The sequence below is a fragment of the Electrona antarctica genome, assembly GCF_951216825.1.
Source record: "Electrona antarctica genome assembly, chromosome: 16".
In the NCBI taxonomy this organism is placed as follows: Eukaryota; Metazoa; Chordata; class Actinopteri; order Myctophiformes; family Myctophidae; genus Electrona; species Electrona antarctica.
In genome coordinates, this window is record NC_136797.1 from 39,252,913 (window position 1) to 39,275,427 (window position 22,515).

The 22,515-nt window shown below is 44.2% G+C and overlaps 1 protein-coding gene across 1 annotated transcript in view; it reads left to right on the forward strand.

Annotated features, from left to right (window-relative positions):
* LOC306939125 (uncharacterized protein) overlaps positions 1–22,515 on the forward strand; it is a gene marked incomplete at its 5' end in the record, with an annotated part of 161,250 nt that overhangs the window by 70,523 nt on the left and 68,212 nt on the right. Inside the window, 18 exons of the mRNA XM_079523625.1 lie at positions 1,220–1,318; positions 2,329–2,427; positions 3,773–3,871; positions 4,632–4,817; positions 5,992–6,090; positions 6,751–6,849; positions 8,460–8,558; positions 9,877–10,074; positions 10,524–10,622; positions 11,817–11,915; positions 13,374–13,472; positions 14,271–14,468; positions 14,828–14,926; positions 15,822–15,920; positions 18,295–18,492; positions 18,856–18,954; positions 19,912–20,010; positions 21,566–21,664. Coding sequence (XP_079379751.1) covers positions 1,220–1,318; positions 2,329–2,427; positions 3,773–3,871; positions 4,632–4,817; positions 5,992–6,090; positions 6,751–6,849; positions 8,460–8,558; positions 9,877–10,074; positions 10,524–10,622; positions 11,817–11,915; positions 13,374–13,472; positions 14,271–14,468; positions 14,828–14,926; positions 15,822–15,920; positions 18,295–18,492; positions 18,856–18,954; positions 19,912–20,010; positions 21,566–21,664 — 2,166 coding nt within the window. The remainder of the gene's footprint in view (positions 1–1,219; positions 1,319–2,328; positions 2,428–3,772; positions 3,872–4,631; positions 4,818–5,991; positions 6,091–6,750; positions 6,850–8,459; positions 8,559–9,876; positions 10,075–10,523; positions 10,623–11,816; positions 11,916–13,373; positions 13,473–14,270; positions 14,469–14,827; positions 14,927–15,821; positions 15,921–18,294; positions 18,493–18,855; positions 18,955–19,911; positions 20,011–21,565; positions 21,665–22,515) is intronic.

Consider the following 22,515-nt stretch of genomic DNA (forward strand, 5'->3'; position numbering starts at 1 on the left):
GACACTGCAGTATGAAACCAGCCAGGGCACCAAAGGAAAAGGAACCATTGACTGACTCCTATGTGAGATCAGTGACGGTGGAGGACGCCTGGTGGCCACATGTTGCATCGCAGGCACAATTTTGGCACAGGCTGTACCCGTGTAAAGTGCGTGCAGACAGACAGACAGACAGACAGACAGACAGACAGACAGACAGACTGCCAATAGCCAATCTACAAAAATATGAAATAAAAAGCAAACCCTGAAACCCCCAAAAAAACAGTGCATTGTTAACTGAATGTTCATCACTGAAGCTTTCATGTTTGCACTGTGAATAAAAAAAGCGACGCCGTCGGTCGTACGACGGAATCTAAAGGAAGCGCGTCTGCCTCCCTCCCTGTCCCTGTCCCTCTGGCTCTGTGCTCCTCCTCGGTCTGCAGGCGGTGCAGTTTATAGCCACCATCCTCTGTTTATTTCCAGCAGCGTGTTATTTTTAGAGACCACGATGACTAGACCGGTGATGCACAGTGCGCATGTATGGTCGGAGGAGAGATGAGAGAGGCTGTATTGTCACTGCTGTTGTATCCTACTGGCTCACATGCCAGTGAGGAGCCCCCACCGCGAGGACGTAAGGCCTTCCTTCTACTCCTCCCGCCCAACACTCCCTGACAGGTGGCGCCCCCCCCCCCCCCCAGCCCGTATACGAGTACGTGCATGAGTGATATCACCCGGCTTCCCTCTCCCGAACACGGGCCAATTGTGTTCGCGCAGACGCCCGACAAAGCCGGATGCACCACGGTGGATTCAAACACACAACCTCCGTGGTGGTGGCCAGGGACTTTTACCACTGCGCCACCCGAGCACCCAAGCTGTGGTTTGAATGGGAATTATAGGGCGGCAGAATATTATATTGCTTCTCGGGTAATTACTTGATTTATATTAACAGATTAACAGAAACATAACGAATGCAGATGCTTCCTTCCTTACAATTAAGCGATTAACGTCCTGTCATGCTCCATGGGATGTATGAAAATGCTGAACAGGCCCAGTTGACCTCAATGTCAGATGGCAAGAGAAAGAAAAGTGACTTGCGTATGAAAGAGCTTTCATTATTGTGGCACGGATGGTACAAGCTTAAAAGTATCAAAGACTGTGCAACTATACTTTGACTATGATGTATGCTCTATATATGTTTTTAATTACTTCATTACCCCCCCACCCACCCCCCTCCTTCTCCCAGAATGGTCTCAACGGGTTACATTTGGCGTCTAAAGAAGGTCACGTCAAAATGGTTTTGGAACTACTACACTCTGGCATTGAGCTGGAAACCACCACCAAGGTACTACTTTTTATCCTTAAAGCTGTTCTTCTTTTTTAACTGAATAAAATGTTATTTTGTCCAGTCTGTGAGTATGGTTCAATTCGATTCAAACTTTATTCCAGACACACAGGGGGTCCATAGAGTATTTACAAATCAGTTGACTTGCTGAACGTTGTTCACTTTTGCTTAAAATAAGACAGACAGGAGAGCACTTTATCGTGTGGGGAGAATATTCCTTTTTTTTTGTATTCCTTTTCCTGTTTTTTGAGTCCCGGGGACTTGAGGACCCAGTTCTACAAATGTCTACTTAAATCGTATTCTATAGAAAACCTAGGTTTCTATATCAGTGGTCCTCAAACCTTTTCAGAACTGCTAGAAATATATGTATTTGGCCGCCGACCTCCATCTGAAAATATTTTGTTCCAGGGACTTCCCAGAAGCAATGATTTGAGTTAAAAACGTTCGGTGGGAAATAATGTATTCAAAGATTTGCGCCACATTTTCAAGATTTTTCTAAAAAATTGCAGATCTACAAACTGGTGGATCTGCTATTTTTCAATAACTAAAGTTTAAAATAATGGTTAAAGTGGTTAAACACTAAGGTGACACAGGTGTGCACATCCTACCTTTCCTCAGAACATGTTAATGCAATACAACTTATATACGGTAACTGGAGTGGGTGTATTTGGTCTCCGTTCTCTTCTATAGACATTTAAATCCTCTGTGTAGTTTGACACGCATTTATTTTACCTCAAGAAGGTCAAAATTAAATTCATGATGATGTTGAAGTTTTTGTACGTTCTGCATTCATAGTGAGTGGTTTAAAGTACAGATGTGGGTTAATAATAGGCTACGCTCCTGTGTGTGTGTGTGTGTGTGTGCGTGTGCGTGCGCGCGTGTGTGTGTGTGTGTGTGTGTGTGTGTGTGTGTGTGTGTGTGTGTGTGTGTGTGTGTGTGTGTGTGTGTGTGTGCGTGTGTGTGTGTGTGTGTGCGTGTGCGTGTGTGTGTGTGCGTGCGATGACCTCCAGAAAGGGAACACAGCCCTCCATATCGCTGCGCTGGCCGGGCAGTTGAGAGTGGTGGCCGAGCTGGCCAACTACGGCGCCAACGTCAATGCACAGTCACAGGTGAGTCATTAAGGTGGGAAATAGATCCTGTGCAAGAGAGAGAGAGCAGTGTCAGCTACCCCAGGGGTTCTCAACCCGTGGGTCGCGACCCCTCGGGGGGTCGCCAAATTATTTTAGGGGGTCCCCAAATTATTTTCGAAAAAAAAGAAAAAAAAGAAAAAGGTTTTTTTTTAAATTTTATTTTCACGATTTTTCAAAAATAGCAGACCTACAAGCTTGTAGATCTGCTATTTTTCAATAGCTAAATTATAACAATGCTTAAAACACCAAAAGGGGTTCCCGCCCAAAATGGGTTAAGGTTATTGTAGCAGTCAATTTATATTGGGGGTCGGGAGGGGGCGGGGCGGGGGTCCCGAGACATTGCCAAAGCATTTCCGGGGGTCCCCGGCCAAAAACGTTGAGAACCACTGAGCTACCCTACCCAAAATATCCTACGCACACACAGTGCACCCCCCCCCCCCCCCTACCATAGTGTCCTTATTCTGGGGTGAACATTTCGGCGTAACTTGCAGATCTACAAGCTGTTTTTGACAAAGACATTTGGTTTACAGTGAAAAAAGGAGCGGACTGAGGTTTGTGTGTGCAGTACATTTTGTGCAGTGGTCGAAAGTAACCATACGTACATTTACTTAAGTACAATTTTGAGGTATTTGTACTTTACTTGAGTATTTCCAATTTCCAAATACTTTTACTTCTACTCCACTACATATCAGAGACAAATAGGCTATTGTACTTTTACGCCACTGCATTTAAAATAGCTGATCTCACAATGCGTCGTTGTGAGCTTGTAGATTGGCTAATTGAAGTTGTTATACATTTGAAAACTAATTCGGGACTTGTACTTGTAACAGAGTACATCGACATACTGTAGCAGTATTGATACTTTTACTTAAGTAAAACATTTGAGTATAGCATATACATATAGGGGTTTTAGTTGTTTCTGTAACTGAGAGTGTACAAATTTAACATGAGGGCCCCTATAGCCTACACAAAATGTGCACAAGTGTAACCGACCCTTGTGTAACCCCTCCGTTACACTTAACGGAGGGGGTCAATTTTGCGGGTCAATTTGGTTTCATTTTACACTCTCAAGAGTTAATGATCTACTTACTGTATAAGGCTCCATTTGGTTACCAACTCTCCATCATTTAGCTGGGGACCACCTGGAACCCCCTCAAGGACCACTGGGGGGTCCCTGGATCACTGGGGGATCACTGGGGGGGTCCCTGGACCACTGGGGGGTCCCTGGATCACTGGGGGGGGTCACTGGATCACTGGGGGGTCCCTGGATCACTGGTTGAAATCCACTGCACTACCACAGTATGTGTGTTTGATGCCTCAACAGAAAGGATTCAGTCCTCTCTACATGGCAGCCCAGGAGAATCACCTAGAGGTGGTCAAGTTCCTCCTGGAGAACGGTGCCAACCAGAGTCTTCCAACAGAGGTAAGCATCTGTTTTTTTCATTTTTTTACAAAGGTAAACACCTTTCCTTTTTACTACTGTAAGTACTTTTAGATTTTCTGACCTTTACTCGTATTGCAGAATTGATACTTTTACTTAAAGATAGAGTGCTGTGATTTTTGTACTTTTTCTGTTTTGTATGTCTATGGAGTTAACATTACTCTAATAGACCCCCGGGTGTGGTTAGAATATTATTAGAATACGTCTTCCCTGTGTATTTCCTGAAAGCCTTAATTTGGTCAAAAGGCCCAATCGAAATATACCACTTTAGTGACATCATAAAATCATCCCCTGTACTAAGGTGAAAACCAGGTATACATGAACTGGTGGTTGTGGCCACATAAAAACATAATAACACTTTCTGTATAAAAAAAAAAAAAATCCTCCTACTATATGTTTTGCATGTCAAAATCACGGCACTCTATCTTTATGTACTTGAATTAAGTACATTTAATTCAAGTACATTTTGATGCCAATACTTTGGTACTTTTACTCATGTACATTTTGAAGTCCGGACTTTTACTTGGCATGGTTCTACATGGCAGAATTGATACTTTTACTTAAGTTGATACTTTTTCCACCGCCGCCACTCGCTCTCCTCCGTTCAGGACGGCTGGCGGTGGCGTTGCAGCAGGGCCACGGTCTACAGTAGCCTCTACAGTACTTTCTCTCGCTCTGTAACTGTGTCTTAACTGCTGTGCTGCCTCCAGCAACTGAATCCGCCCTCCTCTCCTCCGTTCAGGACGGCTTCACGCCGCTGGCCGTGGCGCTGCAGCAGGGCCACGAGAACGTGGTGGCGCTGCTCATCAACTACGGCACTAAGGGCAAGGTCCGCCTCCCGGCGCTGCACATCGCCGCGCGCAACGACGACACGCGCACCGCCGCCGTGCTGCTGCAGAACGACCCCAACGCAGACGTCCTCAGCAAGGTGTGTGTGTGTGTGTGTGTGTGTGTGTGTGTGTGTGTGTGTGTGTGTGTGTGTGTGTGTGTGTGTGTGTGTGTGTGTGTGTGTGTGTGTGTGTGTGTGTGTGTGTGTGTGTGTGTGTGTGTGAGGGCTGGATGTCCTCGCAAGTATATTGGATGTTGAGAAATGGTCGGACCGTGTGACAAGTGAGGAGCATTTCTCTGGACCCCACAAGAACTGTTGTTTTCACAGTTAACAAAGATCTTCAGAGCTAATCTTACATTTAGGAAACGATTCAGGTTGGGGTCAGGGTTAGGATTAGGCATTTAGTGGTTAAAATTAGGGGTCGGTGTTAGGGTTCAGGTTAAAAATAAAAAAACAGATGTCCTCACAATTTGTGTGTGTGTGTGTGTGTGTGTGTGTGTGTGTGTGTGTGTGTGTGTGTGTGTGTGTGTGTGTGTGTGTGTGTGTGTGTGTGTGTGTGTGTGTGTGTGTGTGTGTGTGTGTGTCTGTGTCTGTGTGTGTGTGTGTGTGTACGTGTGTGTGTGTGTACGTGTACGTGTACGTGTACCGGACATGTTTGTTTGTGTGTGTGCATTTGTCCGAGTGCAAACTTACCACGTAAAGATTTATTGGGCTGTAGTCATCAGTCAAAATAACGCCGCGCCGCTGACTCTGCGGAAACAAAAGGTTACGTCGTCAGCGGTGCATGTGACTGCTTTTCACGAATCAGCTAAATGAACCGGCTGACTCTGACTCTTCTTGGTAAACAAGAGCAAACGGCTGTCAGAGATTTGCCTGTGCTGGTGGTGGCGATTAAAGAATTTACATGCTAATTATTTTAAAAGTAAAACATCAGCGGAGGGCATGTTTACATAATCGCTGTAATTCGCTAATTCTGACTCTATCTTGTTATACATCTCTCTCTCTTCATGTCTGTACTTCGTATTGATATTCAGAGTATTCATTTCTTATTTTAAACTTGGTCTCAATAAAAAATCTCAGGTGCAGTATAGTGACTGGGTGTGCATAAATTATGTTTTTAAATGATTTAGAAAGTTCAACATAAACAACCAAGGCGGATTTAGGAACCAGGGTAGAACAAGGCAAGCCCACTGGTTGGTCAAGTCAATCAGGGACAAATCAGAAGCGTGACAATTGAAATCTCTCTCTCTCTCTATCTCTCTCTCTCTCATAGACTGGTTTTACTCCTCTCCATATTGCGGCCCATTATGAGAACCTGAGTGTGGCCCAGCTGCTTCTGAACAGAGGAGCCAATGTCAACTTCACCCCTAAGGTCAGTTCAGCTCCAGTGCTATCCGCTAGGCTTAAGGGTGAGGTCTGTGTATCAGGGTTCGCACTTTTAATTCTTCAGCGTGATCCTATAAAATGATGACGCAAACCCCGCGGTTTGCCTCATCATTTTATAGGATCACGTTGAAGAATTAAAAGTGCGAACCCTGTGCCTTTTAAACGCAGGTGTGTATATCCCCCAGAGGATGCCGTGCGTGCGTGCGTGCGTGCGTGCGTGCGCTCGTGCATGCGTCATCATTTTATAGGATCAACATAACATCAGTTTAAGAATTAAAAGTGTGAACCATGCATGTGCAATTGAAAAGCACATGAAAAAGGTATTTATGTGTGTGTACTGTATGTGTGTGTACAGTATGTGTGCGCACACGTGCGTGCGTGCGTGACATTGCACAAGATAGGGGTCATGTCCATTCTGAAAGCTGTTTCATGAATGGTGTTGATATGAAAATTGAATATGCTTGCACACGAAAATGTTATTATTATTATTTGATGATTATGATCATGCATTTGTCTGTTTGAACTGTGCGGCTGCCTAGATGCTTCCAGTCTCTATTGTAGGAAACACAACCTTACATATGACGTAGGACTACTATTTATTATGTTTTTCCCAATGTTTATTGATATATATTCCTTTTTTTTGTAGAATGGCATCACCCCGCTCCATATAGCCGCCAGGAGGGGTAATGTAATCATGGTGCGACTGCTGCTGGACAGAGGGGCACAGATTGATGCCAAGACTAAGGTAGGGAGCCCAACACTTCGGTTTTATGTGTGTTACGTCGTGTTGTAGTGACCACTTTACTTATCCTTTTAGTTAAAAAAAATAAGATCTCCATTTGTGAGAGCCACTTTCTTGGGCAGACTGAAATAATAAGACTCTTGCATAGCTGCTTGAAGAATAGAACAGAATGTCCACTCCATAGCTGCTTGAAGAATAGAACAGAATGTCCACTCCATAGCTGCTTGAAGAATAGAACAGAATGTCCACTCCATAGCTGCTTGAAGAATAGAACAGAATGTCCACTCCATAGCTGCTTGAAGAATAGAACAGAATGTCCACTCCATAGCTGCTTGAAGAATAGAACAGAATGTCCACTCCATAGCTGCTTGAAGAATAGAACAGAATGTCCACTCCATAGCTGCTTGAAGAATAGAACAGAATGTCCACTCCATAGCTGCTTGAAGAATAGAACAGAATGTCCACTCCATAGCTGCTTGAAGAATAGAACAGAATGTCCACTCCATAGCTGCTTGAAGAATAGAACAGAATGTCCACTCCATAGCTGCTTGAAGAATAGAACAGAATGTCCACTCCATAGCTGCTTGAAGAATAGAACAGAATGTCCACTCCATAGCTGCTTGAAGAATAGAACAGAATGTCCACTCCATAGCTGCTTGAAGAATAGAACAGAATGTCCACTCCATAGCTGCTTGAAGAATAGAACAGAATGTCCACTCCATAGCTGCTTGAAGAATAGAACAGAATGTCCACTCCATAGCTGCTTGAAGAATAGAACAGAATGTCCACTCCATAGCTGCTTGAAGAATAGAACAGAATGTCCACTCCATAGCTAGTAGCCACTGCGTCAGCTAGTAGCCACTGCGTCAGCTAGTAGCCACTGCGTGCGGGGACTGCCCAGCACAGCTGTTTTTTGAGTGGTGTAAACCACTCCTACAACTGGCTTTTGTGTGCAGAAAAAAATGAGCATGGTTGCTATGTTCAAAATAATTTCTGACGTAATTAAATCACACCCGGGTGAACTGGATGACCGTAGCAACCATGCTCATTTTCTCTGCACAAAAAAAGCCAGTTGTGAAATCACATCCAGGTGTGATTTCATTACGTCAGATCAGAGCTGATCAGGCTATATAATACCTTACCTTATATAATACCTCACATCGGACAAAAACTCCAGCTGAATCAACTTCATGGTCACAAATCATCACATCAGAAGACGAGTCTACCTAGCCAAAGATCTTTAACGTCAGACATTACGTCAGACCACAGCTGATCATGCTATATAAAACCTTACACCACTCAGTTCACACGGGTGTGATTTTTTCTCCTACAACTGGCTTTGTTAGTCTGTCTGTCTGTCTGTTCGCAACAAATGAGCATGGTTGCTATGGTCACTCAGTTCACACGGGTGTGATTTCATTACGTCACAGCTGATCAGGCTATATAAGACCTTATAAGACCTTACACCACTCAGTTCACACGGGTGTGATTTTATGTTTTGATTAGGTGTGCGGTGATGCTCGTTTGAAGCACGGGTAGAGAGCTATTTCAACCAATCAGATTGCTTCCTCAGGACTACCTGTTGTATAATTGCCCTTGCCTTCTTCCCCTAGGACGAACTTACTCCACTCCACTGTGCAGCCAGGAACGGACACGTCCGCATCATCGAGTTCCTATTGGACCAGGGCGCGCCCATCCAGGCTAAAACCAAGGTATACCACATGCACTGCACACAGTGGGACGCATACTGTAAACCAGAGCCGTGTAAAGAGTGTGTCGCGACAACTCCGTTCTCTCCAGTGGACCCAAAACCCATGTTTTTTACAGCAATGGCGGATCATGGAGCCTCTTAGTAGTTCCTGGAAGTTAGCTGCACACACTGTGGCGGGATTAGTGTTTGTGATGCACTTTTAAAAGGTAAGACTTTTTACAGACTCAGATTGTCATCACGTGATCTTGATCTTAATTTAACATGTGACTGGAACTATATGAGGCCTACTAGAATGACATGGTCTAGCATTTTGGACTTCTGTTGTTGCGACTCTTCACATGGCTCTGGCATAGAATGTTCAGCTGTATAATACAGCTGAACATTGCAGGCCGTATTGTATTCAATACAGCCTGTATTGCATACAGTATATACGGCCTGAAATGCCTCGCATATTCAGGAGACTTTTAAGCGCCCCTGAAAAAATAACAACAACAAACTAAAACAAAAGAAACCCCACTTATACCTCCTTTAAATGAACATTCTGGATTGTACTGTGTGTTGGCTGCTGACGGCTCTGGCTCAAGGCCACTTTAAGCCCTAAATTTGCAGACTTGTCAGTAATGCTTGCCAAATGTTTCCTTGCCAACCACCTGTCTGGTGGTCCAGCATCCACAATAATTATTAAATATATTGATTTGATTTATTTTACTTCCTTCGTGGACTATCTGCTGATAGTCTCAAAAAAGTCCTCCATCCCATCTCTTCCATCTCTCCTCTACACCATCTGCTTGCCATTCCTGCGATCCACCCCTCTATTCTCACCACGTTTTCTTTCACGCTCCCGGCCTTTCGTCACCACCACCACCACATTCTCTCTCTCTATCTCTCTTTCTCTCTCTCCAAAATAGGACAAAGTGGTTACAATGATTCACCCTCAAAACAATATACTGTATCCCTCTCTCTCTTTCCCTCTCACACGCTTTCTCGTCTGTCTGACGGTTCAGCGTCTTGCTCAAGGACACTAATGCTGGGGGAGCCCGGGATCGAACTGGGAACCTCACGGTTCCCATCCAGCAAGCCGCTGGCCACACTACCCCTGATCCACTGCCGCTACTAACTACCTTTCTTTCATCCTTTCTCTCTCTGCCTCTCTCTTTCTCTCTGCCTCCCTCTCTCTGTCTCTCTCTCTCTCTCTCTGCCCCTCTCTCTCTCTCTCTCTCTCTCTCTCTCTCTCTCTCTCTCTCTCTCTCTCTCTCTTTCTCTCTCTCCCTCTCTCTCTCTCTCTCTCTGCCTCCCTCTCTCCTCTCTCCTCCTATCAGAATGGTCTCTCGCCCATCCACATGGCAGCTCAGGGTGATCACATGGACTGCGTCAGACAGCTGCTCCAGTACAACGCTGAGATCGATGACGTCACCCTGGACCACCTGACCCCTCTGCATGTAGCGGCCCACTGCGGTCACCACCGCATGGGCAAAGTCCTGCTGGACAAGGGGGCCAAGGCCAACGCCCGCGCACTCGTTAGTTACCTTTATTATTCGTTTTAGTTTTTACTTTACTTGAGTATTTCAAGTTTCTTTAGTGCTCCTACTTCTACTCCACTACATCTGAGAGTCAAATATTATACTTTTACTCTGCTGCAATTATTACAAAACATACATTATCCACTTCAGCCCTGTGTACATTTCTACAAGCTCACAATGCTCAGAGCTTGTAGATCTGCTATTTTCAAACATTTTAAAACTTGTGAAATGGGCCATTCTGCATAATGAGTACTTTTCTACTTTTGGTACATTCTGTAGTACATTCTGATACCAATACTTTTGTAGTAAATTTCAAGTAAATTTTGAATGTATTTCTACATTGCAGTATTGATACTTTTACTTCAGTAGAATATTTAAGTACTTTTTCCACCACTGTTGTATACTCATGTAGCTCCAACAGTTTTCTGTGTTTGCTGTGTGTACAGAATGGCTTCACACCTCTCCATATTGCCTGTAAGAAGAACCACATGCGATCCATGGATCTGCTGCTCAAGCACTCTGCTTCCTTGGAAGCTGTCACAGAGGTGAGATAACAAAGTCATTTTAATTATAATATGTGTCTCAGCGCTTGAACACAGAGAAGAACATAAAGACTTTTGTTTTGACACTTTGGACATGATTATAGTTTTGATGTTGACAGCAAAAGTAAAAAAAAAAAAAAAAAAAGTGTTTTACTTTTTTAGTTTTTTGCTAAAAAGAGATCAAACCATTTGGGTATGTTGGCTACAATCATTTATACAAGAAAGGACTCTGAGTCCCAAGTCCTGAACACTGTCTTCTTGACCTGTAATTAAAAAGATTGATTGGGAACATTTTGGTACACAGATTTTCTTCAGGATAGGTACGTCACCCACAGACCATTATGTGCCAGGGCGGCTTGTGAAATGCATCATGGGAATTGTAGGAACATAAAGAAATAAAGAAAGGACGAAAACAGACAATCGAAAATAAAAAATACTGAGCACTCGACTGGGTCTGCACATTTTATTAATACATCCTGGGGTGACTGACGTTTCACGACTTCCTCAGAGTCAAACAGTCCAGTTTGTGCAGTATTCAGTGTCCCTTTGTAGAGCACCGAGCAATTCAACCCGCAACTGGCTGTGTTCTTTTTGTGAATGAGTGGTTTCCGCCCGACCGACAATATGATAGCAGCTTTCTCCGAAGTACTTTAAATGTGCACTACATTCGCACGCACGCACGCACGCACGCACGCACGCACGCACGCACGCACGCACGCACGCACGCACGCACGCACGCACGCACGCACGCACGCACACACAACCTGCTCATCAGTACAGCAGTTGGGGGTTAAGTCTGTCTTGCTCAAGGACACTTTGTCATGAAGCCAGGGAGAGTCCGGCCATGAATAGCTAACCTTCCACTTCCAAGACTACCTCCTGACCTCCTGACCTCCTGTCCCATATGCATTGATCTTCAATGAATGAATGAATGAATCTGCGACTAGTGGTTGGTCTGTGTCTTCTACATTATAAGAGGTTTGGACAACTAATCCTAATAACCTCTCTCCCTGTGTGTGTGTGTGTGTGTGTGTGTGTGTGTGTGTGTGTGTGTGTGTGTGTGTGTGTGTGTGTGTGTGTGTGTGTGTGTGTGTGTGTGTGTGTGTGTGTGTGTGTGTGTGTGTGTGTGTGTGTGTGTGTGTGTGTGTGTGTGTGTGTGTGTGTGTGTGTGTGTGTGTGTGTGTGGCGTGCATGCAGTCTGGTCTCACCCCTCTCCATGTAGCAGCGTTCATGGGCCACCTGAGCATCGTGAAGCAACTCCTTCACCGAGGGGCTTCCCCCAATGCTTCCAACGTGGTGAGATAGCTTCTTGTCCACCCATCAATTACGCACTGCTGATCTTAAATATGAATGATAATGAATGAATGAATGAATTTGTTTCGTTTAGAACAGGCATTGTCCAAAAAGGAGTAGGATGAAGTGTAAACTGTATTAAACTCCTACCTCCCTAAGTATTCACTAATAATTACAATTACAATAATCACAATTTTTCAAAATGTATTTACAACCAAACATCTCTGAGTACTGCATACTCAAAGAAAAACATAAAAACAAAACGATGAAAATATTGATAGCAGAAATAAATGTAATAAAACCAACCCATTGATACTTTAACTCAAAAACATCCACAGACCTACGATGGGCCTCATTACTGCAACAGAGATTCCAGGACACAATTTTGTGTAGTTGTTATATAGACGTATATATTACTTTTCCTTCTATTTCTTTCATTATGGAAGTTGCTGTAATACAACTTTGTTGTTCTCATTATCTGTAAATCGTCGCGGTCGGGTAAAACCCCTCACGTCCAAACCTGTGAGCGTGTAAATCGGCTATTTTGCTACAGTACTTGTGTGTGTGACTCTTCTTCTTTGTCATAGTCCTGGACTATGCGTTAAGGAAGACAATTAATGGATGTGAGCAGGATCTTGGCCTCAGCCTAACACCAAGGAGGCCGAGACGACACCACACAGTAGTCCTGACAGACCTGTCCTGACATCAGCCTGCTCTCCGACCACGTGGAACAAGCTCAGGAGGAATCAGAGTGTGCCAAGGTTGGCCCCCAGCTGAACACCAAGAAAACTGAAGTTATCATATAGCATCCCATTGGAGCATCCACCTCTGACAACAGGAGGCACTGCTCAAGGTAGTCAAGGACTTCAAGTACAGTACCTGGGCTCATGGGTCAACTCAACGGAGCAAAATCTTATAGTGGAAAAGGCACTTGCATGGAGGGCCCTGAATGGCATGGCCAGTGTATGGAACTCCAACCTCCCACGTCAAACCAAACTCAGCGTCTTCTATGCAACGGTAGAGTCTGTTCTCTTATACGGCAGAAGCCTGAAGCCAACCCTGCAGAAGTCTCTAGATGAGTGCTACACCAGAATGCTGCGTGCAGTACTTAACATCAGCAAGAGTATACACATGTTACCAACAAGAATCTGTATGATGGAATGCCATGGGTGAGCCAGAAAATAGCAGCCAGGAGAATGAAACTAGCAGGACACTGCCAAAGACACCAAGAGCTGCCAGCCAGCAAACTAGTGCTGTGGGAACAAACACACGGGCACCGGTCACGAGGACGTTCCAATATAAAGTGGAGACTCCTCTCCACATGGCATCCATTATCATCCATAATAATAATAAATAATAATAAATGTATCCCTTATAGAAAGTGGAGACTCCTCTCCACATGGCATCCATTATCATCCATAATACGGTAATAATAAATAATTATAAATGTATCCCCTATAGAAAGTGGAGACTCCTCTCCACATGGCGTGCAGAGCTGGCCACTGTGAGGTGGCTCTCTTCCTGCTCGAGAAGACAGCACAAGTGGACGCCAAGGCCAAGGTACCGTACAATAGAGGGTATGCACATGCTTCAAGTGAATGGCACATCGAGTGGCAAAGAAACATGCAAAGTGAAACATTGTTTAACGTTGTTTAATGCAATGAAATAGGACTTTTCTGTTTGGATGTATGGGCTGTCAAGGCCAGAAAATAGTTTTTTGCCACTCAGTAGACATTCCTGCATAACTTCCGGGTTTGATGATGATGTCACGCGCATACCCTCTATACCACACTCGTTTCCTGTTTGGATAGCTGGTTGAGATTGAACTTGTTTCATTTGTTCATTTTTCTTTTTTCATTGATTCACATTTTAGTAGTTTGATGATTCCATTCGTTCATTATGGAATCAGTGGAACCATGGAAACAGTGTGGGCTTGCTGTAAGCAAAATACTGAAAATGAAAAGTTCAAAGAAATTGTCTGATATTTGAAGACAAAAGGAGCTTTGGAAGTTGCAATCTACTGCTGAAAATGTTGCATCTTAAGCAATTAAACACTTGATTAATAAACTGCTGCCAACATGGCCACTTTAACAAAACAATGTGCATGCACCATTGTGCAAACCATTTTGATGTTTACCCCTCTTTGTCTTATAAGACGACCAGACAGCCCTGAACTGTGTGATTTAACATCTCTCCTCCTGATAGGATGACCAGACACCCCTGCACTGTGTGATTTAACATCTCTCCTCCTGATAGGATGACCAGACACCCCTGCACTGTGTGATTTAACATCTCTCCTCCTGATAGGATGACCAGACACCCCTGCACTGTGTGATTTAACATCTCTCCTCCTGATAGGATGACCAGACACCCCTGCACTGTGCGGCCCGTATGGGACACAAAGAGCTGGTGAAGCTACTGTTGGAGCACAAAGCCAACCCGGACTCCACCACCACCGCCGGCCACACCCCTTTACACATCGCAGCGCGCGAGGGACACATCCACACCATCCGGATCTTACTGGACGAGAACGCACAGCAGACCACCATGACCAAGGTAAAAGAGAGATTAGACGTTTGCCCGGAAGCCAATTTAGGGGAAATAGCAGATCTACATATGCAAAGTACATTATAGCGGCACAAAATTGAACAGAACACCTCATAGGTTAACGACAGGTCACAGGTGTGTAGGACAAAAAGGAAAGTCCAAATGCACACATTGCACACCAAGGGATCTTTGATGTCAATGGTAGACAATATCAGAGAAGGAAGTCCCGCACACTGGAACATCCAAAGAACATTATTCAGTCGACGTTTCGGACACACATATAAAATATTCAAGTAAAGTAAAAGTGCCTAGACTTTTTTTTTTTGTTAAAATGCACTTTCCACCACTGTGTTTGTGTGTGTGAGCAGAAAGGCTTCACTCCGCTTCACGTGGCCTGCAAGTACGGCAAGGTAGACGTAGCTGAGCTTCTGCTGGAGAGAGGAGCCAATCCAAATGCTGCTGGGAAGGTGAGCCAACCCGAGCCACATGTACGCTGAAGTCTTTCAATTAACCCATTCAGGCCTGACGTCGAAATTTAAAAAAAAAAAGTTTTCTAAATCATGACAATTTTCGGAAAGATTTGAGGCACATTTTAACGATTTTTCAAAAATAGCAGACCTACAAGCTCGTAGCGCGCCACTCGGTGGCGCGCTATGAGCTTGTAGATCTGCTATTTTTCAATAGCTAAATTATAACATAATGTTTAAAACGCTAACGCTAACGTGACATGGATGCGTTCCAGGTCTCAATGGATTAACACTAAGGATGCTTAGCGTTGTTTCCTGTGTCACCACGTAGTGGTTATTTGTGATGACAGATATAAGCTGGTATGTGTGTGTGTGCAGGTGTGGTTGCGCATGCTGTGTGTGTGACTGTATGTGGGTGTGTATACTATGTATGCCCGCGCCAAGCAGGTGACGAATTTGGGCAGGATGCCCTGTGTCAGACGTCGATGCGATGGGACTGTCGCGTTGTGCGTTGGCGAGGACAGATGGTTTATGACCCTGCCTATCGGTAATGCAACTCGAATGGCGCAGAGTCGGCAGACACGGACATCGCACCGATTGGCACGTCCACTCGCTCGGTTTGGCGCCTTGCTCTGGGGTGCCACACGGGGCTCAATGGCCGCTTCTGACCGCTTCTGCCTGCCTTGTTTTAAACGTTGAAAAAGCGACACCATATATGCGAGTGCCTTTTGCACCAACTCGTCACTGCTGTACAACCTGAGAGTCCGAATGTTTGGTGGGAGTGACGTTAAAGTATTATCTGTCCACAGAAATGATGTGTGGCTCAGGCGTAGGTCATAGCTTGCCCTAACAGCGGGTATGTCTTTTGTAATGTGTGTGTGTGTATGTTTAATAGAATGGATTGACACCCCTTCACGTAGCGGTCCATCACAACAACCTGGACGTTGTGAAACTCCTGGTTAGCAAGGGAGGATCTGCACACAGTACCGCCCGAGTAAGACCAATCTGACACGCCATCTTATCAAAGTGATTGATCGTAGCACAAAACGTTGTGGTAATTTCCAAGGAGAGAGAATGGTTGAATTAAGTCCTTGCGGGAGGAGGAAGCACTTCCATTACAACTTAAGAGACTTTGAATAATTAAACGCAGTTAATGATTTAACGAATATTTAGCGCTTGGGAAATGAATGTGTCATTTTTACTTTCATTGTGTAATCCCCTTCCACCGAACAGTTGACATGAACTGATTAATTCCTACCTACCAATTCAACACTTGAATAAAACATGTAATTTAGACCATAGGCTGTGGACTGATACGGCTTCTATAAGTGTGTTTTTGTGTCTGCGTTTTTCTGGATGGCTGTGTTCTCATGCCTGCCTACAGTATAACGCCCTGTCTGTGCGTCTGCATGATTGTCTGACTGAGTTTGTTTGTCTGTCTAACTGTATATTTGTTTCTGTCTATGTGGCTGACTGACTGACTGACTGACTGACTGACTGACTGACTGACTGACTGACTGACTGACTGACTGACTGACTGACTGACTGACTGACTGACACTGTATGTTTGTTCGTATGACTGCATGTACGTTTCTTTGTCTGTGATTGATTTTTAAATGATCTGTGTCTGTTTGTTTGTCTGACTGGATGTATGTGTGTATTGTGTATCTGTCTGACTGTGTGCTTCTTTGTAAGACTGTATTTGTCTGTTTGTCTATAGTCAGTGGTTCTCAACCTGTGGGTCGAGACCCCGTGGGCGGCTCCCCACATGATTCGAGGGGGAGGGGGGGGGGGGGGGTCACCAGTTCAAATATGATTACTTTAGGGGGCGCGACGCGGCCTGAAAACGTTGAGAACCACTGGTCTATATGGACTGTATGTGTCTGTATGTTTATATCTGTCTGACATTTTCCACGTCTCCCTCTTTTGTATTGCGTTCACTGGTGCAAAACACTAGGGTGATGACCTATAAAGCTATCAAGGGCATGGCGCCCTGCCCCTTACATTCAGTACACCGTACACTTCTCCATACTGCTGTAGATCCACTCCACTTCCAGTGGTGGAAAGTAACTAAGTACTGTACTTTTGAGGTATTTGTACGTCCAATTTCAAATACTTTTACTTTGACTCCACTACACCTTGGATCCAAATATTGTACTCCACTACATTTATTTGACAACTTTTGTTACTAGTTACTTTATAGATTTTGCTTAATATTACAAAACATAGATTAGCCCGTTCAGCCCTATACATTTATCTAGAAGCTGTAGTTCTACTATTTTCAAAATATTTCTAAACATTTGACAACTTGAAATGGCACATTCTGTCAATGAGTACTTTTATGTTTGTACTTTAGGTACATTTTGATGACAATACTTTTGTACTTTCACTCGAGTACATTTTGAATTCCGGACTTTTACATGTAGGCTAACAGAGTTGTTCTATATTGCAGTATTGATACTTTAAAAACTTTTGAGTACTTTTTCCACCACTGTCCACTTCTAGGCTATCCCCTTCTTGCTCACTTAGTATCAGCTAACACAGGACGTCCGGTTGTCCCTTCCTTCCCTAAAACACACTATGGACAATTCATTATTAATGCTCCAAGCATCCAAAACTCTTCTCCCTCCTGGCTGCCAAACCGTGGTCCTCCCCCCTCCCTCCCTCCATCTCAGTCAGGAGGACTGCAGACTCCCCATTTTCCACCTGAAAAAACTCACCTCTTCATGATCTAAATCAATGGTTCCCACTTCCCAAACATTTTAGCCCGTCGCCCAAAAGAGAGAAACTTTTTTTAATGACATTTCTTTCATTTTTTTCTTTCATTTTTTCTTACTGGAAAACAAAATGTAGGAAACAAAAAATACAGGGACCCATAAACAGGTGTAAAAATTGGGAACCAGTGATCTAAATCACCCTCATTCCTTGTATCCCTTGTTTTTTTTTTGTTTTTTTTTTTACAGATACTATACTGTACAGATGTGTGCTATGTAATGAGATAGATAGCATACATGGATATACCACAATTAGATAGTATTGTGGATTTGTAAACAGATGCTAGGGTTGATGTTTACCTCGTATCCTATAGTCACTTTGTAGCACTTTAATGGATTTACATACGTATAGCATCTGCTAAATGCCTTAATTATAAATTATACTTTGTGTCTGAGTGTCTATCTGGCGGTATGTTTATGTGTCTGACTATATGTCTTTTTGTCTCACCGTCTCTGTCTGTATACGTTTCTGTCTGTATACTTGTCTGTCTGTGTGACTGTACACGTGTCTGTCTGTCTGTCTGTCTGTCTGTCTGTCTGTCTGTCTGTCTGTCTGTCTGTGCGTGTGCCTGTGTCTCTCCGTCCGTCTGGTAGAATGGCTACACTCCGTTGCACATAGCGGCCAAGCAGAACCAGATAGAGGTGGCCAGTTGCCTGCTGCAGAACGGGGCGCTGGCCAACGCAGAGTCCCTCCAGGGCATCACGCCCCTCCACCTGGCCGCGCAGGAGGGACGGCCCGAGATGGCAGCGCTGCTCATCTCCAAGCAGGCCAGCGTCAACGTGGGGAACAAGGTATCGCAACTCCTTCTAGTCCCCAGTGGAGGAATTAGATTCGTAGGCCAGTGCGTTGTGTCACTGTGTTGGACCGGCGTAGCTTCAAGTGCTAATTACCCTGACCGAAAACCATCCGTGGATTAACCTTTGTCTTGGATCCTTATTAATTATCACTAGTCCTATGAGCATTGGATTCATTCCGTCTTTAAAAGACGTTTGAAACATACCTGCTGCACAATTGGAAATATTAGCTTTAAAAAAATATAGTGAAGCTGCCCAGCGCCCCCCTCCACTACACCCCTGGTGGGTGAGCAGTGGTGTCGGTTTAATTTCACAGAAGGACTTCCTGGTTCTAATCTGTATTCCCTCCTTGTACTCCAGAATGGACTGACTCCACTACACCTGGTAGCCCAGGAGGGTCATGTGGGAATCGCAGATACGTTGGTCAAGCAAGGTGCCTCTGTGTACTCTGCTTCACGGGTAAGCTTTGTTTAACATAATCTCCACAAAACAACACTTGAAAGTGGTTAACTTGGTCTGTAGTTTTTATAAAAATGTGATATCTAACCAATGAAATGGATTAACAAGAGTTTGTGACTAAATAATAATTGAATCCATTGGAGCATGTGTTCTTTTTCCCATTTCCTGAAAAGCAACAGTTGTGGACATACAGTAAAGAAACCTGTGCTGCTACAGTACCAATCTGTTTCAATGAATAAAATCAAGTCAAGTGTGGGAAAAACACAATAGGTAGACATAATCCAGGAGGCTCCTTGGTTACAATACACATTCAAAGGAAAGCGTTTAATCTGCATCAAAGCACCACGGCTAGCTGCCAATTATGACTATTCTGAATACATTTTGTTTACACAAGTTCTCTCCATGAGATTTACGACCTAATTTTCACCACTTAAGCCCTATTTTGCTTCGGCATGTGACGAATAGCGAATATATCCTAACAGTACAAGCTCAGAACACATTTAGACCACTCGCCCTAGCTTTGACGACCTTCCAGGCTTACGGCCGAGCTACACCGAGCACATTTGTGCGTGTCTGTGCATGGAATTTAGTGTGCGTGTACAACGCATTTGGAAAGCTCCAATGTATGTCAATGATACCGGCTAGACCAGACAGCCTATACTGTATACCAGGGTTCCCCAATAGGCGGTCCGTGGGCCATTTGCGGCCCGCGGAGCGCCCCCTTGCGGCCCGCGGAATAATAAAAAAAAAAAAAAAAAACTTTTATTTATTTATTTATTCTTTTTTGGGGGGGGTTCCAGATATAAATAGCATTAAATGGGGGTCAGTAGCCTATGCATGTCAAACTGGGCATCCTTTTCAAATGGGGTCCTGCCCTGAAAATGAATTTTCAGGGCAAGACCTCGACCTCACGATAACGAGTAAACGAGATGACAAGCATTCCCCCCTCTGTGTTAGATGGGCTACACACCTCTTCACGTGGCCTGTCACTATGGCAACATCAAGATGGTCAAGTTCCTCCTCCAGCAGCAGGCCCAAGTGAACTGCAAGACCAGGGTAATGTCTGTCTGTCTGTCTGTCTGTCTGTCTGTCTGTCTGTCTGTCTGTCTGTCTGTCTGTCTGTCTGTCTGTCTGTCTGTCTGTCTGTACCTATCGTGATTCGTGAACTCTCATTCACACACACACACACACACACACACACACACACACACACACACACACACACACACACACCACTTCTGCCTTTGTTTCTCTCTTGCGTATATTGTCATCCCCCTGGGCCTAATCTGCGCACATTGTTTGATACGCATTCATTGTATTAAACAATGAATCTCTCCAGTCATTGTCTGTTTCTGTTCAGCACACACTGTTACACTCCTCAGCGTTCATTTATCCATTGGTAACTCTGAGAGAGTTACATTTGTACTCTCTCTGAGTTAAATGAACACGGAGGACTTTACTGTGTGTGGTTGTTCGTCAGATAAGGTTCACTGTATATGTATACCTTTCTCTCCCTTTCTCTTTCTATTTGAGCAGTGCCTAACCGCTCCAATGACCAGCTATGTGTGTCCCTATGTATATCTCTTGTCTCTGTGTCTGTTTGAGTAGGACAGCTGCAACACTGCTGGGTGACCACTGAATGGCACTGTTGAGCAGCCTACACGTACACGCCCATTCACACTGACCACTATAACTATAACAATACAAGTATAACTAAAAATAAAACTGTCCAGTACAGTACAGAGTACAGTACAGTAACTATCACAAATTCACAATAAAAGTATAGGTGCACCGCTCAGTTCACACAGGTGTGTTTTGTTTTTGTTTTTTTCTCTCACAAATACTTCTCTCTGTCCATCGTTCCCCTTTTTTACATATATGTATTTCTTCTCTGTTATAATAATGTGTAATAATGTGTATAATAAATGCTCCAAGTCAAAAACCGTAAACAGAGAAATGTGACTGGAGATGGGGGGTCCCACCGGTACAAGCTTCAAGCACACTCTCCCAAGAGAGTGTGTTTGAAGCTTGTCCCGGTGGGACCCCCATCTCCATATACAAGATGTTTTAACTTCGAGCACCTCGTTATCACGGACTGGAGTCTTCACACATTTTTCGATATCTCAGCAGCACTCGGCTCGCCTCTATTCTAAGAGAAATGTGACTGACGTCCTTTGCGCTGACACATATAGATCTCCATTATCTGGGTGGGCACACCGACGGGCAAGGAGTAGGACGCTGTAAGACTCACATTGGTCCACTTAGCTTATAGGGCCCCACCAAAAAGCCCACTAGCCAGAACGGGTGTTGGGGTGGACTGGACACACACACAAACGCTGCTCTGGTTGTAAAGCATGTGTGGAACAAGAAAGCACCCTTAGACGTTTTATCATGACATGATTTACGGTCTAATATTTATATGGCATATATCCCATTCTATGGAAGGTCTAGGGGTCCTTGTAACAGTTCATACTTGATGGATGATCTGTGTCTGTCTCTCATTCCTTCTCCTCCTCTCTGACCCTCCCTGCGTGTCTCTGTCCTTCTCCTCTCCCACCGTCCCTTAATCTCTCTGTTCTCCTGTTCCTCTCTGACCCTCGTCTGCCTCTAGGTGGGTTATACCCCTCTCCACCAGGCGGCGCAACAGGGTCACACTGACATCGTGACCCTTCTGCTGAAAAGTGGCGCTCAGCCCAATGAGATTACCACGGTGAGACACTCCTCAAAACACACCTTGCAACAGGACATCTAGGTGGTCGTATAGGGGTAAAACACCCGTGTTCGATTACCAGGATTAGGGATGGGACGATAATAGCACTGTTTAAGGGAAGGGGTCAGGGCATTCCACATGGGTGGCAGTGCTGTATAAGGAGTATTTACCCATGTTTGTTCTATATAGGTGGGCGTTACCAAATTGTTGTTTAAAGGGATAGTTCAGATTTTTTGAAATTAAGTTGTATGAAATACTTGCCATTAATATAGTGGTTGCAACTGTATTAATTGATTGCCCGAGTCCCGTGGTGGGAGTTCTGCTCTGGTTTTGGTCAATATTAAGTAGTTCCGGTCATTTTGTGGGGGACACTGGGGCCACGCAGTAAAAGTAAATTAATCCACAAAACTAGCGTAATTTGTATTGTTGACCTATTTCTAAAATATTAGCGCGACTTTCGTTCAACTTTGACCCCTCTATCACATGGAACTATTTTTTGGGCGTAGTGATATGGACACAAAAAGCATAGTTCTATGTGATAGAGGGGTAAAAAAAAAGAACGAAAGTTGCACTAATATGTCAACAATACAAATGACGTAAGTGCAACCACTATATTAATGGCAAGTATTTCATACAACTTAAGTTAAAACAATCTGAACTATCCCTTTAAGCTCCCTCTAGTATTGTGGCTGTGGGTGTCACTCATCATGATACCATCGTTAATCGCAGTTATTTTGGCCACAATAATCGTGACATGAAATCTCCATATCGTCCCATATCCACCCGGCGGATAGAGGTAAAAACAGCTGGGTTCAATTCCCAGCATAGAGGGAAAACCACCCGGATTTTGG